The sequence below is a fragment of the Drosophila subpulchrella genome, chromosome 2R (assembly GCF_014743375.2).
Source record: "Drosophila subpulchrella strain 33 F10 #4 breed RU33 chromosome 2R, RU_Dsub_v1.1 Primary Assembly, whole genome shotgun sequence".
Taxonomy (NCBI): Eukaryota; Metazoa; Arthropoda; class Insecta; order Diptera; family Drosophilidae; genus Drosophila; species Drosophila subpulchrella.
Window position 1 is genome coordinate 19,023,877 of NC_050611.1, and position 14,441 is coordinate 19,038,317.

The 14,441-nt window shown below is 40.9% G+C and overlaps 2 protein-coding genes across 2 annotated transcripts; both read right to left on the reverse strand.

Moving 5' to 3' along the window:
• Nucleotides 1–8,066: 8,066 nt before the first annotated feature.
• On the reverse strand, nucleotides 8,067–11,375 carry LOC119552090 (angiotensin-converting enzyme). The gene is made up of 6 exons (XM_037861867.1): nucleotides 11,241–11,375; nucleotides 9,129–10,385; nucleotides 8,712–8,929; nucleotides 8,530–8,652; nucleotides 8,293–8,471; nucleotides 8,067–8,234 (listed from the first exon to the last, which is right to left on the reverse strand). Exons 1-6 carry the CDS (start codon nucleotides 11,358–11,360, stop codon nucleotides 8,224–8,226), a joined length of 1,908 nt encoding a protein of 635 aa, XP_037717795.1. The 5' UTR covers nucleotides 11,361–11,375; the 3' UTR covers nucleotides 8,067–8,223.
• A 76-nt stretch (nucleotides 11,376–11,451) lies between these two features.
• On the reverse strand, nucleotides 11,452–14,424 carry LOC119552089 (phenoloxidase 2). Its single transcript, XM_037861866.1, has 4 exons — nucleotides 13,292–14,424; nucleotides 13,138–13,233; nucleotides 11,865–12,626; nucleotides 11,452–11,801 (listed from the first exon to the last, which is right to left on the reverse strand). Exons 1-4 carry the CDS (start codon nucleotides 14,273–14,275, stop codon nucleotides 11,589–11,591), a joined length of 2,055 nt encoding a protein of 684 aa, XP_037717794.1. The 5' UTR covers nucleotides 14,276–14,424; the 3' UTR covers nucleotides 11,452–11,588.
• Between the last annotated feature and the right edge of the window lie 17 nt (nucleotides 14,425–14,441).

The following is a 14,441-nucleotide window of genomic DNA, read 5'->3' on the forward strand; positions in this document are numbered from 1 at the left end:
GGGTACTAATCTGCGCCTCTTCCATTAAACGCCGAAGATCGTTATTGTCTAATCAAGCTGAAGAGCGGAAAATAAGTGTATTTTATGGCCAACAGTTCGTTCCGCAACAAACTTTATAAGATGCAAATCATCCATACAATTTAAATACACCTAACATAATATTTTACAATAAAATATATCAATTTTAATAATGGTAACAAACTTAGCCAACGTAGAAGGGCACACTTAAAAAAAAGATTATTAACTGGCACAATAGCTTAAAGTTATTATTTTATTAAAATAGTAATAACTAAATATTTATCGAACTCTAATTTTACACTGTGCAGTGTTATTATGTTGTTAATATTATAGTTAACTCTTATGAGTTCTAAACTAATGTCTTTGTGACCTTAAAGCTAAAAGAAATCAAAATAAAAAGATCAATTATAAATAAATATTTAATCATTGAGCGAGATAGACACTGAAATAAAGAAAAGGAATGTAGTAGTATTACTAGTAGTATATTCGAAGATTATATTTTTTTAAGTTTCTAGATCAAATATTTGATTTAAATTAAAATGAGCTAACAAAAACACTTATAAAAACTATTTAAAAATGTTAGAAGACAAAAACACTTTTTAAAGACCCAATACCTATAGCATCTTCCTTCATAAGTCCATCACGATTAGTTTCATCTGGTTTTCCCAAACCCGTGATCACTTTTAGCAGCCCCAATTCCCTTTGCACCTCCAAGAACAATTGAGCCCTGACGGATCTAATCTGCTTTTTGTTTATGCGAATTTAGCACCAGCTCTGGATCGTTGCTAACGATTATCCATAACACCTTCTAATTCCATTAGCAAAGCTTGACAAATTGCCAATATTTAGTTAGCCAATTAGCAGATGTCGGTTCACTTGAGACAAATAAATGCCAGAACAGCCGAGTAACCGAGGCGAAATAAATGCAGCTTTAAGGGGAGATGGCCAGAGACGCGTGGCTAGGATATTGAAAACTTTCCACTCCACTCTCGATATGTCGAAAACAGATCTGATCCGTCAATCATATATCATGTGTATGTGTATATGCACCCGAGTTCCAGGCAGACATAAAGCCAATGGTTGTAGGGTCTGTGCCACGAGCCAAACTTGATCGTGAAACTCGCTTCAATTAGTGAGCTGCGGTGTAAAAAGGCAAAAGAAATATGATTTCTTTCAAAAAAAAAACGAATTTGAAATACTCTTAATTCATTTAAGCAAATATTACAAACACATATCTAAACAAATACGTAAAACCATTGATTTTCTAGGTCCATTAAAATCATTTACATTGTTAATTTAAGTTCTTTATTCAACAAATATTACACCATAAATTCGAAATTCTGGTCAAAAAAACAATATTTTGCTTTTATGTATCACAAATTATTGAAAAATAAATCATTAAGCGTTAAGTTACCGTCTTAAGTACCAAATGAATGACTATTAAATCCAATCACAATTTAGTTTTATAATTCACAAAGTAAACAATGATACAAAGTAATCCCTTTTGATGGAAAAAATGCAGTATCAATGCACATTTAAACCATTATAAATATATAATTCGCTAAACAAAAATAATACAAATCTTACAAATCATAATCTTTGAACAAAAACGTATATCAAAGGCAGTATAAGCCCCCTCTCTTGTATAACCCCCTTTTTTTAAAGAGCATTCAGGTATTAAACACCATATATACCATAAATCAATTTTAGATGCAGCAGTTGAGAAAATGAAGAGGAAGCAGAAGAAGCTCGAGATGAAGAGCGGTGGCCAACTGCTTTCCTCGATTGGGATTACCAATGGGGCATCTGCAGACAATTGAACGGAATCGTAGAGCTGGAGATGTCTGAGGTTATGAATAGGCGTTTAGATCTTTTTGTCTGGCCACCGATGGCTCTCCCCATCCCCACTCTTTATTTGTTTCTGGTTTCTTTTTCTTTTCGCTAATTACACAATTGTCTCGGCGGCAGAGCTTTTTCACATTTTTGTGTCATATGCGGGAAGAGCGAGACTTATACAACCCACCAACTTCGATGGGGAGCATGCGTAACCGAGGGTGTTTCGCTGTATTTTCCTTTTGAAATATGACAAGAAATACCACATGACGAATAACCGATGGCAAGACCATCCATCGCTGAGCAGCCTAAGAGGGCCATAAAAGTTAAGTGCAAGAAATTATGTTGGGTAAATGCAATTGCCCGGCAGATGATATATGTACCAGTATGCAAAGCCATTTGGAAATGCGTTTAATTTGCACATTAGTGCGTGGGAGAGATTTGGGGTTTCGTAAGCCCCCCATTTATGTATATCCCCAATGAGCATATGTCCCAATGAGCGACCTAGAAAATTGCCCCATGGGCTGACAGTGCAAGACATTGTCGTAAGGCGCAGTCAAAATTGGCAATAAATGTGTACCCTTTACAGCAATCGTTGAGCAAACAACCGTTTTTGGCAGCGGGCCAGGAAATTGACTTTTGGCCCATTAAAACACAATTGAAAACGGCAAGCGCCGGTGACTTTCATTCGAAGAGTTTTTCATAAATAGACGTTTCCTTATTGCGGCCGCCGCTCACTTTATGGGTCTATCAATCGATCGATCGACCGATCAGTTAGCCTGCTAATGCCTCCATTTAATGGCCAACTCCAGTTGGAAAATTAATCCGACCGTAGGCCAAACGGAACCCATCTGTCTCCATGCCATCAAAGTGGCACAAGCCAAAGTACCAAAATAGATGTTGGCCGAATAAAAAAAAAGAAACAATATTACATTAAAAAGTAAAAGAGGCCAGCCAGCCAGCGAAAATGAAAGTAAAATTAATTTTTATTTTTGGCTTTTCAAGAGGCGCCCGCTGCCTGATCGCCGCTCGCTTCTTGGCCATTTTTTGGCGATGATGTCAACATAATTTCTCCACCTACACAGCAGGCCATCCATCCACTTTTACTCTCAGTCTTTCCTTCTTTTTTTTTTGATATTTTTTTCTGTTGACCCCTGTCGTCGCCGCCGCTTGATTGTTGGCTTTAATTTAAGGCGAGCACGCGCTTACGTAAGGCAAAAAAAGCGAGGCGACCCCGAAGCCGAGTTCGTGTCTTAAGTCTTTTGTTTTTGCAGGAAGCGTAAGTCCGTAAGCTCCGTAAGCTCCCTGATTTCCATGATAAATACTCGTACATTCTGAACAATATTCGGCATGCGGTGCAGCCCCAAAAAAAAAAAGAGATGCAACAAATGATAATTATGGCCCAAAGATATCATTGTGTTATTGTGGTCGCACCGAAGAAAGGTTAAGGCAGTGAAAAGAGCAAAGCGTACCGCCTGCAGGGCCCGCCGTCCAGCGGTGCGTATACATAATGCCCGGCCGACACTCGCATTTGTTGCTGTAACATTTTATTGCTTTTTATTCGACTGCGCTGCCATCATCACAGCGCGCGTCATAATATACATAATTTCTTAATTGCTTGGGGTCAGCTCTCTGGATTGATGTATGATGGGTAGATGGATGGCTGCTTGCCTGGTTTGTTATGGCTGATTGCTTCTTCTGTTTTTCCCTCCTTTTTTTTTTTTTGTTAATTCCCCCTTTTTGGGGCGCCACGCTGCGGCAACTGGATAAGACTCAGCTGGGGATTTCGTCAAATAATCATAATTTTTGCGCGAGCGCGTGACGCCGATGGTGATCTGCAGTTTCTTCCTCGGCGAGACTCGAGCTGATCTTTCTGCAACCGCCCGATATTTCAACTCATCGTCCGCAATCGTTATGAAAGTTGGAGCCGAATTGTAATTACCATACAGCAGGACACAAGCAATCGATGAGCAAAGCCGAATAAGAGGAATTTAACCTGGTAAAATACGATGTTTATGGGGTTTTTAAATAAATGTTTTTTCTCCAGCTCAATATTCGGGCTGTTAAGGAATATGTGTCTTAAAAAAATAATAATACTTGTACTATTACCTACGAATTTTTTTAAATTTAAATGATCTTAGGAAATTTAGAAATATTTTTTGAGTTAGTTTAGGGTTCACAATTTACTGATTTAAGCAGGGAAATTTTAATCACAGATTTTAACTGAAAGGCCTTCAAAGTTAATACCCTTTAAAATATAGGAAATTCAGAAATACTGATTAAAATAGGTATACTTTAAATTACAATAAATCATATGCCATACAATTTAATCTTAATAAATCACAAATATTAACCGAAAGACTTTCTATTTTAATACCCTTAAGTCTAAAGAAAATTCAGAAGTACTGATTAAAACTGGAACATTTTAAATTCAGGTCTTTAGTGAAACATATACCATAAAAATACCTTTTAAACTTGGAAATTCAGATATGTTTTTAAGACATATTTTATGGGTCTCAAATTTACTGATTTAAGCAAGTCAATTTTAAACACAGATTTTCACCAGGTGACCTAGCATTTCTATGCCCTTCAAACTAAAGTCGCTAAATAAATTCAAAAAATTAAATTTAGTAAAAAGGCAACCTGCCTATTGGGTTTTTCAAACACATACCTCACACTTCCTTGACCTCAGCGATTTCTCCACGTCTTTCTTAACAGATCCTCCTCGTAAGCTGGCTATAAGCCCCCCATTGTTTTGTCATTTGCAGATCTGAACTTGACAATGGCCTCACGTAACAAAGCCATTTGGGGCTCTAATTCCCAGGTCTCGCATTCCCAATTCCGGCACACACAATATGCTAAAACTATTCACCTCTGATTCCGCCCTATTGTGCTGAACCCAAGCCGAATTTCGTTTATATTTGCTCACTCGTTCGTTTTTGCTAAAATATTTGCCTCCAACGTGCCCGATGAATATGTAAACACAGTTCGCATATAACACTCACATACCCCTACACATGTTCCGAACTTGTTAACGAGTGCTCATATAGGGGGACTTACTTTTTGGGTTAATGTTAATGCGAATGCATCTGCTGATGGGCAATTTAAAAAAGTTCACCAAATTGTCTGACATCGACATGCAAATTTCATTTAACTTGTTTTCCCTTTGCGGTTTCCGTTTCGTTTCGGCTCTTTTCTCCATCCACACAGCATTCCCATGCCCGTATATCTATGCATAATTTGGACACTTAAGTGTTTATACTCTCCCAAGGGGGCTGGCCAATTTTGGCGCAAAATTTGCAACCTAAAATGGAGAGATGCTGTAATTAAATAAGCTGATATTTTAAGGTAAGCAAAAATATGAACAGAAATGTTGTGAAAATATTTGTAAGTATTTGGTTTTAACTTAATACATATTTAAAACGAAGTTTGAGTAACTTAAGTGAAAGAAAGGTACCCAAAAACTTGAAAATATTTGGCTTTTACTTAATAAATATTTAAATATAAGTTTTTAAATGAAAAAAAAACATAAATTAATCATAATCATAAAAAAGAAGTTTTTAAATGTTATGAATGTTTAAATGTTTTTGTTTTTACTTAACAAATATTTAATAAGAAGCTTGAGTAACTTAAAATTAAGTTTTTGAGCTGAAGGTCTTTAGCTTCCATCACCCCTTCTTTTTTAAATATTAATTTTAGTATTATATACTAGCTTTAATTTGTTAAAATAAAATAAATAAATAAAATTAAGTTTTGGTTCCCTTTGAACGAATTCATTTTCCTTTGTCAATAAGGGCTTGGTTTAAAAAAAAGAAGTTGCTTGATATTAAAAGAAAAGGTAATTTTTTAAAAAATGTTTAATATGGAAATCAAAAAATCCTAAATATTATAAACAGATATATTTACCATTGAATTTCAATCAATAATATAACAAACGATATCTTATTCTAATAAATTAAATTGAAATATTTAACACATTTAGAACAAGCGTATTTTAGTGATATTTCTAAAATGAATTTATTAATTTACTATACATCTTATAAGGTATTGAACTATAGATGGCTGCACTTAATAAACTAATTGAAGTAAACAATATTTTATTAATGAAGCTGGCTTTCAAATAAATTATTTTTAAGAGAGCATTTAAAGTTTCGTCATTATGTTCTTTTAACATTTCTGTAACTGCTTGCGTAAAAGCCAGGGAAATACCTGGAAGACGGCGTGGGTGCCTTTCACTCAACTCCGCTTGGGGTCGACTGGGCGGCGTGCCATGTCAAAGTTGGATTCGAGTCGAGTGGGCCGAGTCCGCTTCTGCTGCAGCTGGAAATGATTCAATTTCACGGCCATTCATTCCGCGTCGAGTGCGCGGCCACCGCAATTTGGCGCAATTAGCAGCAGGCAGACTTGCAGATCGACTGACTTCGCCGCGCCTTGCCAACTGGCAACACGCAATGCATTTGCCCATTTGCCGCAGACGCCCCCGCTGAAAAGCGAAAAGGAAATCCAGTCGGGGGAAATGCACTCGTCCAGCTAAATGAGAAACGCCCGCCGAGGGGATGGTCAAAGGGTGATGGAGGATGAGAAGGGGTTGGCTGGGATACACCGACCTTGCCGCCCGCTATTGCTCCACAATTTACTTGGCTCTGTCTTGGACTCTGTCTTGCCTCTTGGCTAATGACCATGTGGCGAACGCGGGCAGAACCGCTGACCTTTCGCCAGTCGCAGAGCAAGTGAAGCGTGCCAGCTGCAAGTCGCCAAATCCGGCATGTCAGTCCAAAACCGAATGGACTTTTCTCTTCAGTCAAACAAATATTCGCCCTGAGTTTCGAGAAAATACCTATTGATTTGGCGGTTATGTCAATTTTTCTAAATTTAGAATATACATAAGAAAAGTGGTCTTCTCCTTCGCCCTGCTTTTAAGAAATTTACTTTGAATGGACTTTAATGTCGATTTTTCAAAATTTTAAATATACATACAAAAAATTGTCTTCTTCTTAAGACAATAAAAAGAGATTTACTAAATTGAATTTCTTAACCAACCAATAAAATTATTTTCTTACTCTTGCAAAACTTTTTTACAGATTTTTATTTTTTTTAGAAAATTCTACTTTTCAAACACAGTAGACTTACAAAACTAAAGAAAAATGTTGACTTAATTTTATAGGAATTTTTCATTAAATATAAATCAATGGCTAACAATTCAAAAATTAAGGGAAAATAATAATGGGCGTTAGCATCCAAATAAAAAACCAAAAAAACCATCAGTCACGTTATTCTTATTTTCGATTTATTGGCAATACAATTTAATTTCTCATCAAATCAAAAAAGCAGTTTCTTATTGTTGCATAACTTTTTCAACGATTTTTATTTGGGTTGTTCATTTAGGTTGAATAACAATTATTGTTATTATTATTTTATAGGAAACATCGAGCTAAGAAAATCAATTTGGAAATCAATTTTAAATCAGCAAATTAGGAATTGGTGACCAATTGCATTGAATTGCCCAACAAACCAGGAAAAAAAGAGTATCTGTGACGTGGGCAAAATATAAATAGATCGTCGTCTTGTCTGGCGACAATCGCTGCAAAAGTGAGTCGGTCGGATGTGGATGTGGACATGGATGTGGATGTGAATATGGATGTGGCCAGTGGTCAGTGGATGCAATCAAGCGAGCAGCGGTGCGCTTGGATGGCTTCAAACCGGAGGACAGGCTCTCGGCTTCACATTGCGACACTTTAACGCAAAGACAACATTTCGAGGGCTTGGACTCTTGGAGGTTGCAACCCAACAAACGACTATTTGTGGTCAAACGCGATGGCAACTAAAAGGAAAAGTCACAGCTGCCCACAGCCGGAACCGATTTTTCGGCTGACTGATGGGAAGTTGGGAAATTCTTCTTAATATAAGAATAGATTGTAAACGAGGTTTTTTATTCACTAGCTAGAATACAAAGCTTACAAAAAAGATTCTGCTGTTTTTACTTGCTGTTAGTAATTTAATTCGCAATTTTCTTCATATAAGGTTTACACTTATTAAGACCAGATTTAAAAAATTCAGTCCAGTTTAATATTTCAAATTTGAATTGCTTACGCGCCCAAGTCATAGCTACAGTCATCTCCCTCTAACACACGCTCTCTGTAGCCGAACCACCAGTATACGAAATAAAGAAAGTGCGAGTGAGACAACTGGTTAAGGTGAATCGGTTTATTTATAAAACCGATTCGCGGCAGTGCTGCAAAATGTTTTTATTTAGGCGGTTACAAATTCAAATTCAAATTTGAAAATACATTTTAACATAATAAAGTTTTCCAAATAAGAGAAAAATATTATATTAACATTTGTGTACTTTGTAGTTGAGATTATTGAAAGACCTCAAACAATTTCTGTAATAAAACAAAAAAATATTGATATAAATATAATTTCCAATATATTTAAACTTACTTTTCTTGGTGGCAGTCCATCCAATTCTAGAATTGGCATCCTTATTATATTTGTTAAGCCAATCCAAAACAGGTTGGTAGTACTCCAGCAGGGCCAAGCTACTGAGTCCAGTGTTATTGGGCAGTATTTTGCCAACCACCTCTTTCCAGGGCTTGGTGGAACCCAAAGACATCATGGTTCTGGGATAAAAATAAATATTTTAATAATTTATGTACAAAGATAACTGTTACAACTCACTTTAAATCATTGCCAACTGATAGGCTACCATAGAAATCGCAATTATGAAGCGGTCCCCTGCTGAAACTCTTCTTGCAAAACTCACGATAGAATTGATAGCCCAAGACCTCCGAAATGAATTTTCTAAAAGAATAAATTTAAAATAAAAGACTTTTTAAGTAGATTTACTTATTTTAACTCACTGAGTTTGGAAGCTCTGGTCGATGTTCACGTAGAACTTGTAGGGAAAGTCTATAGCTCCTTCTGACCGATCCGTAGGTGGTTCAATTCCCGCATGCTGCTCCATCAGCCGCCAGTAGTGCTTGTTCACGGTGTCCATGTCCACAGTATCGTTGAGAAGATCATGCATCACCTTGGTGTGCACATAGTACAAGGGAATGCTAAGGATTGTGTGGATGGCCTGGAGGAATAGTTATTAAAAAGAATTAAATATGAAATCGTTACTCATTCAAGGTAAGAACACAAATTATCTCACTATGACAGTTAAGTTATTAAATTTTTTCTTTTGGTAAATTAAATTTTGTATATATTTTGTATTTTTAAATATTTACTAAATCAAATGCATTTATCCCCCTTTCGAAAACCAATCCCTTACTCACCATGCGGAAAAGGCGGCTCATGAGGGCTGTTTGGCTGAGCTCTCCTTTCGAGAAACGTCTTCCAGTCAGATGTGCTGGTGAGGAGGCGGACAGGACCACAGCCTCGCCCACGGCGAACTCCAAATTGTAGGCCTTGAAGTAGTACGAGGGCAGGTGGCTCTTCTGCTGGGCATAGTAGACCCTGGCCATGTGGCTGTGGTACTGCATCAGCTTCCGGAAACTGACCTTCTCGCAGTACATGAGATACACATGTGGAGTGAGGTCGAAGATGGAGGGTCGGCAGTCGTCATTGGGGCTATCCTGGTTGGGTTCCTTCAGCTGGTTCTTGTGAAACTCAGCGGACAGAGGCTCAAAGCCCAGCGAAGTGTAGAAACTCTCGGATTCATTGACCATAGCCTTGGCAGACAGATGATTGACGAACTCATCGAACTCGGGCAACTGGGCACGCGGGTAGTACTGCTCCAGGATACTCCCGCTTGCCCAGGCCTGCTCCAGGACCTGCTGGAACAGATGATCCGGAATGGGTCCATTGAGATTGACCAACTCCCCGCCATACTTCTTGTTCAGCTCCTGGCGGACAAAGGAGTGCAGCTGCTGATAGGCAGGACGCAGTTCCTCCATGGCCTGCTCCATCTGCTGCAGCATCTCCTGGCTGTCGTAGCGGTACCACAATTTGTGCACAGGTACCTCCAAAATCTTAGCCGCCCTCTGATAGGATTGCACAATGGTGTAGAAATTGAGGGAGGCCCACAGTTGGTTCTTATCGCGCCAAGCCTCCCAGTAGTACTTCAGCTCATCGGCATCTCGGCTGGTCTGCACAATCTTCTGGATGTCCGGAAAGTAGGCCAGTGGACTATCGTCCTCATTGGGCATATTGGCTCCACCCAAATAGGGTTCGATGTCCTTGTCCGTGGAGAGGGTTTGCAGGGCAGCCAGGTTCATTTGCACCGAGGAGAAGTAGTCATCGCCCAGGACAAACAAGTCGCCCGCACTGCGCAGCTCCTGGAGGGCCAGCTTCGTCTCCGGATTGCGTATCCTGTCCAGATTAAAAGCCGCTGCCTGGCGGGATATGCTCACCAGCTCCTCGGCAATACGTTTCACATTGTTCAGCTTGGAGAACAGGGCATCGAAATCCTCCTCATTGTTGGCCGAATACGTTTCGGCAGCAATCTCATTGTAGAACCTGTAGTAGCGATCACTCGATTGATTCACAAACGTTTTGGCCTCCAGGTCAACGTTGGCAGCCCCACTTGCGCACTAAAATTGGAAAAGGTCATTAGGTTAAAATAAGACAGAGCACTTTTTATCGTGTTTTTATCAAAGCCTGGAAAAATTATAAGTAACCAAATTTGGAAATTTGTAAAATAAACAAGCAATACAAATATTTCGGAAACAAAAAGACAATCAATTTATCAATGCTTATGACCTTAAGACCTTATGACGCTTAATTAAAGTCTGATGAACTTAAATTTGGCCTAACTTATTAAAATAATTTTAATAAGTCAGGAACACCCAGATTTTATGAGTATATATATGTTGAATTATGCAATAACTTTTTTAAACAAATCCAGTACATAAGTTTGATTTAATAAGTATTGGGACATTTATCTATGCCTTCCGGTCATATCTGTTGTTTCAAGATACAAACAGGTATTTTAATTTTATTTGAGGAATTAAGAGAATGAAATTACTATTTTTTCAAGAAAAATGAAAAATATTCTTTTATCGTCAATTCACGGATTTTATGATTGTGAAGTGAAAAAAAATTGTGGAAGCGAAAATTGCGCTTGAAACATAAGTATAATAGATGCTTAACACATTCACTTTTTTTCACACATTATCAAAATATTTTAAGGGATCTCATGAGAAGATTAACTTTTCAGTAAAACAATTTACAATTTTTGATGCGCAATTCATTGAATGAAATTTGGTTTAAAGCAAAATATCTTGAGGGATCTTATTAAAGAATTCTTTCTAAAGAAGCGCAAAAGATTCACTTTATAATAAAACACTTATAAATTTTTGCTACGCAATTTGGTGAATTAAACTTGGTTTTAAACTACATTTTTGGTGGGATCCCATCAGAGATTACTTAATCGCTACAGAGCTTACGGCAATGCCCGCTATCAGCAGCAGCAGCAGGCCCATCTCCTCTGGAATCGGATTCACTTTCGCACTCAACACCGGATCTGCTTGGACTGGACTGAGCTGCTCCAGCCGAGGAACTGGCATTTAAAGCTTCCCCCGACCGACTGATAAGCGCAATCAGCGAGAGATTCTCGATTCCGACGGCCGACCCCCAATAATTGAGCACAAAAGTGGCTTTTGTGGAATGCTATGATGTCTTGTTTATTAGGCGGCTCAATAAAGATGCAATAGATTGCTAAAAGTTAATATATCTAGAGGTGGCCAGGGCCACAGAATCGGGTCAGGGTGGCTGGTGATCAGGAGCGGTTCCATCTAGTTCTGGCGCTGGACAGTGCGATTCTCGTGGCGAATGTTCACGTCCACGATGCTCATGTTGGGCGTGAGGAAGTTCACCAGGCGATCGACACCAGTGCGGGGCAGCCTGTCGAAGGGATAGCCCATGGACTTGCGATCGGGATAGAGGCGATCACGGACGCCACAGTAGGAGGCGGCATCGCTGCAGCGACCCACCAGTTGCTGGTCAACCTGTGGGTTAAAGAAAGTAAGAGTTAAATGATAGTCGCCTTAGGGAATCCCATATGAACCTACCCTATCGTTCTCATAGTTGGACACCATGATGAACAGCACACAGGGCAGTCCCTCGGGCAGACCCTTGGGCACCAGCATGTGGTTGGGCCAGCCGCAGCCGCAGAAGTTGAACTCCAGTTCCTCGGGAGTTCCAGCACTTGGACGATTGGCATCCAGATTGCGGAAGGTGCGCTCGAAGGGAATGGTCACACTCGACTCCGTGGAGCGACGGCGAATGGTGTTGGGTCCCGGGTTCAGTGAAGCCACAAACTTGTCCAGCTCGATCATCATGTTGCGCTGATCCCGCATCAACATGGGCTGGCCACGCTCATCGTTCTTGGGAGCAATGAAAATGCGCACATAGCCGAATCTCTGGGAACCACCATCGTTGTTCACACTGATGGTGTAGGTGAAGGGCAAATGCTGCAGATGGGTGAATCGGGCAAAGACATTGCCACGCGGCAGGAAGTCAAAGCCACGGGACATGTCCACATCCGACTGCTGCCAGAAGGTGGTCAAGTTGTTGGGCCGACCTCCATTGGTGTCCACCTGGATGCCCGTGATCGATACGCCAGAGTAGTTCAGCTCGGTGTCCGTGTAGGCGGGCAGACGGGACTTGTGCTCCTGGAAGATGCGGTCGATGTACGAGTGCCACTTGTAGAACACCGGATCCCTCATGGCGGTGGACACATCGCCCATCACGCCGAAGGACTCCAAGTGCTTGCTGGTGGGATCGTGGGCGTACGAAATGAAGGTGTGGCCATTGTTGTGCAGGTCACCATACTGGAGGAGAAGAAGGATTAGTTTCACAGAGATATATCGGGCGGATTTCCCAATGTCAGGTTAAGGTCCTAGTTTTGTAACTGTCAAAAAGTTAGCATGAACTCGAATAAAGAGTTTTTAGTCAGATGGGACCTAACATGATATTTGGAATACAGTTATGAAATATGTTTAGGGCCAATTTCTCAATTTCAGGTTATGGTTCTAGTTAGTTAAGTGTCAGATAAAGTTATAATTAACTCTAGTTAGGAGTTTTCAGTCAGATAAGACCCAACATGATACTGAGAATACGTTTCTTAAATGTACTTAGTGCCGATTTCTCAATATCAGGTAAGAGTTATCTGTCAGGTACAGTTAACCTGAACTCCAGTTAGGAGTTTCCATTAAGATAGAACATAACAGGTTACTCAGAAGACAAAATGTTACAAAAAAGTTATACTTTTGACATTGGGTTACAATGTCAAAAGTTAACATGACATTGAGAAATCGGCCCTTCGAAGGCTAAATCTCTTACCAGCACTCGGTTGGGCGACAGAATGGAGGACTCAATCATGTTGCCCAGGGTGTCAATGCCCGTGGCTTCATCCAAGGGCACCCGGTTGCCACGCTCCTGGAAATAGAAATATAGTTACATAAGATATCTAAGGGAAGGGAAACCAATAACCCACATCCATAACGAAGCCCTGGTGAATGGCCTCATAGATGCGATCACGCCAGCGCTCCAGATCGCCAATCTCCACATTCAGCTGATCGGCCTCCCGGTTGAGATCGCTCAGCTTGGTGTTCTCGAAGCGCGGCGGCCAGGCGCGACTGGCCACCAGGGAGTCCATCTTGGGGAAGTAGCCCTCGGCAATGGGCTCCCGCAGGTTGTTGAAGGGCAGCACCCTGGCCAGGTTGTTGCTGAACCGCTCCGCATTGTAGCGGGCGATCACCTGCTGGTGCATGTAGTAGAAGAGCTCGCCACGACGATCCTTGTTCACGATGCTGCGATCGGAGGCCTCGAAGGGATAGACGAGATGCCAGTGCCAGTGATGCAGGTTGATGCCCAGATCCTCGCGGAAGTACCACAGCCGGTGCTCGGGGTCCAGATCGGAGGCGGTGTAGTCCCTTGGAATGGTGATGGGAATCCGAGAGCCCGGTTGCACCACAAAGGACTCCTCACGCATTTGGCGAATCACCTGCGAGTCGATGAAGCGATCTGGGAAGGTTTGCGAGAAGGAGGGCAGGTCCAGACCCTGGGTATCGGGACGATGGAGCAGGGCCACCGACAACGCATAGTTGAAAAGCACCGGGTTCACACGATCCCTGGCATAGACCGCCACACTCTGCAGGTCGTCCACGGAGCGCATGTTCATGAAGATGTCGATGAGACGGCCGGCGATCCTGCGGTGCTTGGGCAGGAAAAGCGAGAACTGCTCGTCGCGGCCCAGGGACATGGGGATCCTCAAGTCGGGAATGGAGATCTCTCGGACCGGAACCCTTTGCTCCACCTTATCGCCAACACGGCTCTGGACCTCAATGCTAATCGGACGATAGCGATCGGTCAGGAAGGAGTCGGGCACATCGAACACGGTCACCCGCTTGCCCTTGTCCATGAAGACGGGTTCGGTGGGATGATCGAACAGCAGGAGAAGGTTCTTCTTGTCGGCCATTTTTCCGGGATTTCTAGTAGTCTACTACAGGATCTCAAAAGAAACTATTAAACGAAATGTGACTGGAAGCGTTGAAACTTCACAACTGTGACTATCCACCAAAGAACTACGCTTTTTATACCAAATTCGAAAGGTACCAAACACCCCATATCACTTCTAACAACCG

Coding starts and splice junctions, on each gene's coding strand:
- LOC119552090 (XM_037861867.1), bottom strand. CDS start 11,360: ATGCCAGTTCCTCGGCTGGAGCAGCTCAGTCCAGTCCAAGCAGATCCG. Junction 10,386..11,240: donor TGCTGATAGCGGGCATTGCC/GTAAGCTCTGTA, acceptor TTCCAATTTTAG/TGCGCAAGTGGGGCTGCCAA. Junction 8,472..8,529: donor TCAGTTGGCAATGATTTAAA/GTGAGTTGTAAC, acceptor TTTTTATCCCAG/AACCATGATGTCTTTGGGTT.
- LOC119552089 (XM_037861866.1), bottom strand. CDS start 14,275: ATGGCCGACAAGAAGAACCTTCTCCTGCTGTTCGATCATCCCACCGAA. Junction 13,234..13,291: donor ACCAGGGCTTCGTTATGGAT/GTGGGTTATTGG, acceptor TTCTATTTCCAG/GAGCGTGGCAACCGGGTGCC. Junction 11,802..11,864: donor CCAACTATGAGAACGATAGG/GTAGGTTCATAT, acceptor TTTAACCCACAG/GTTGACCAGCAACTGGTGGG.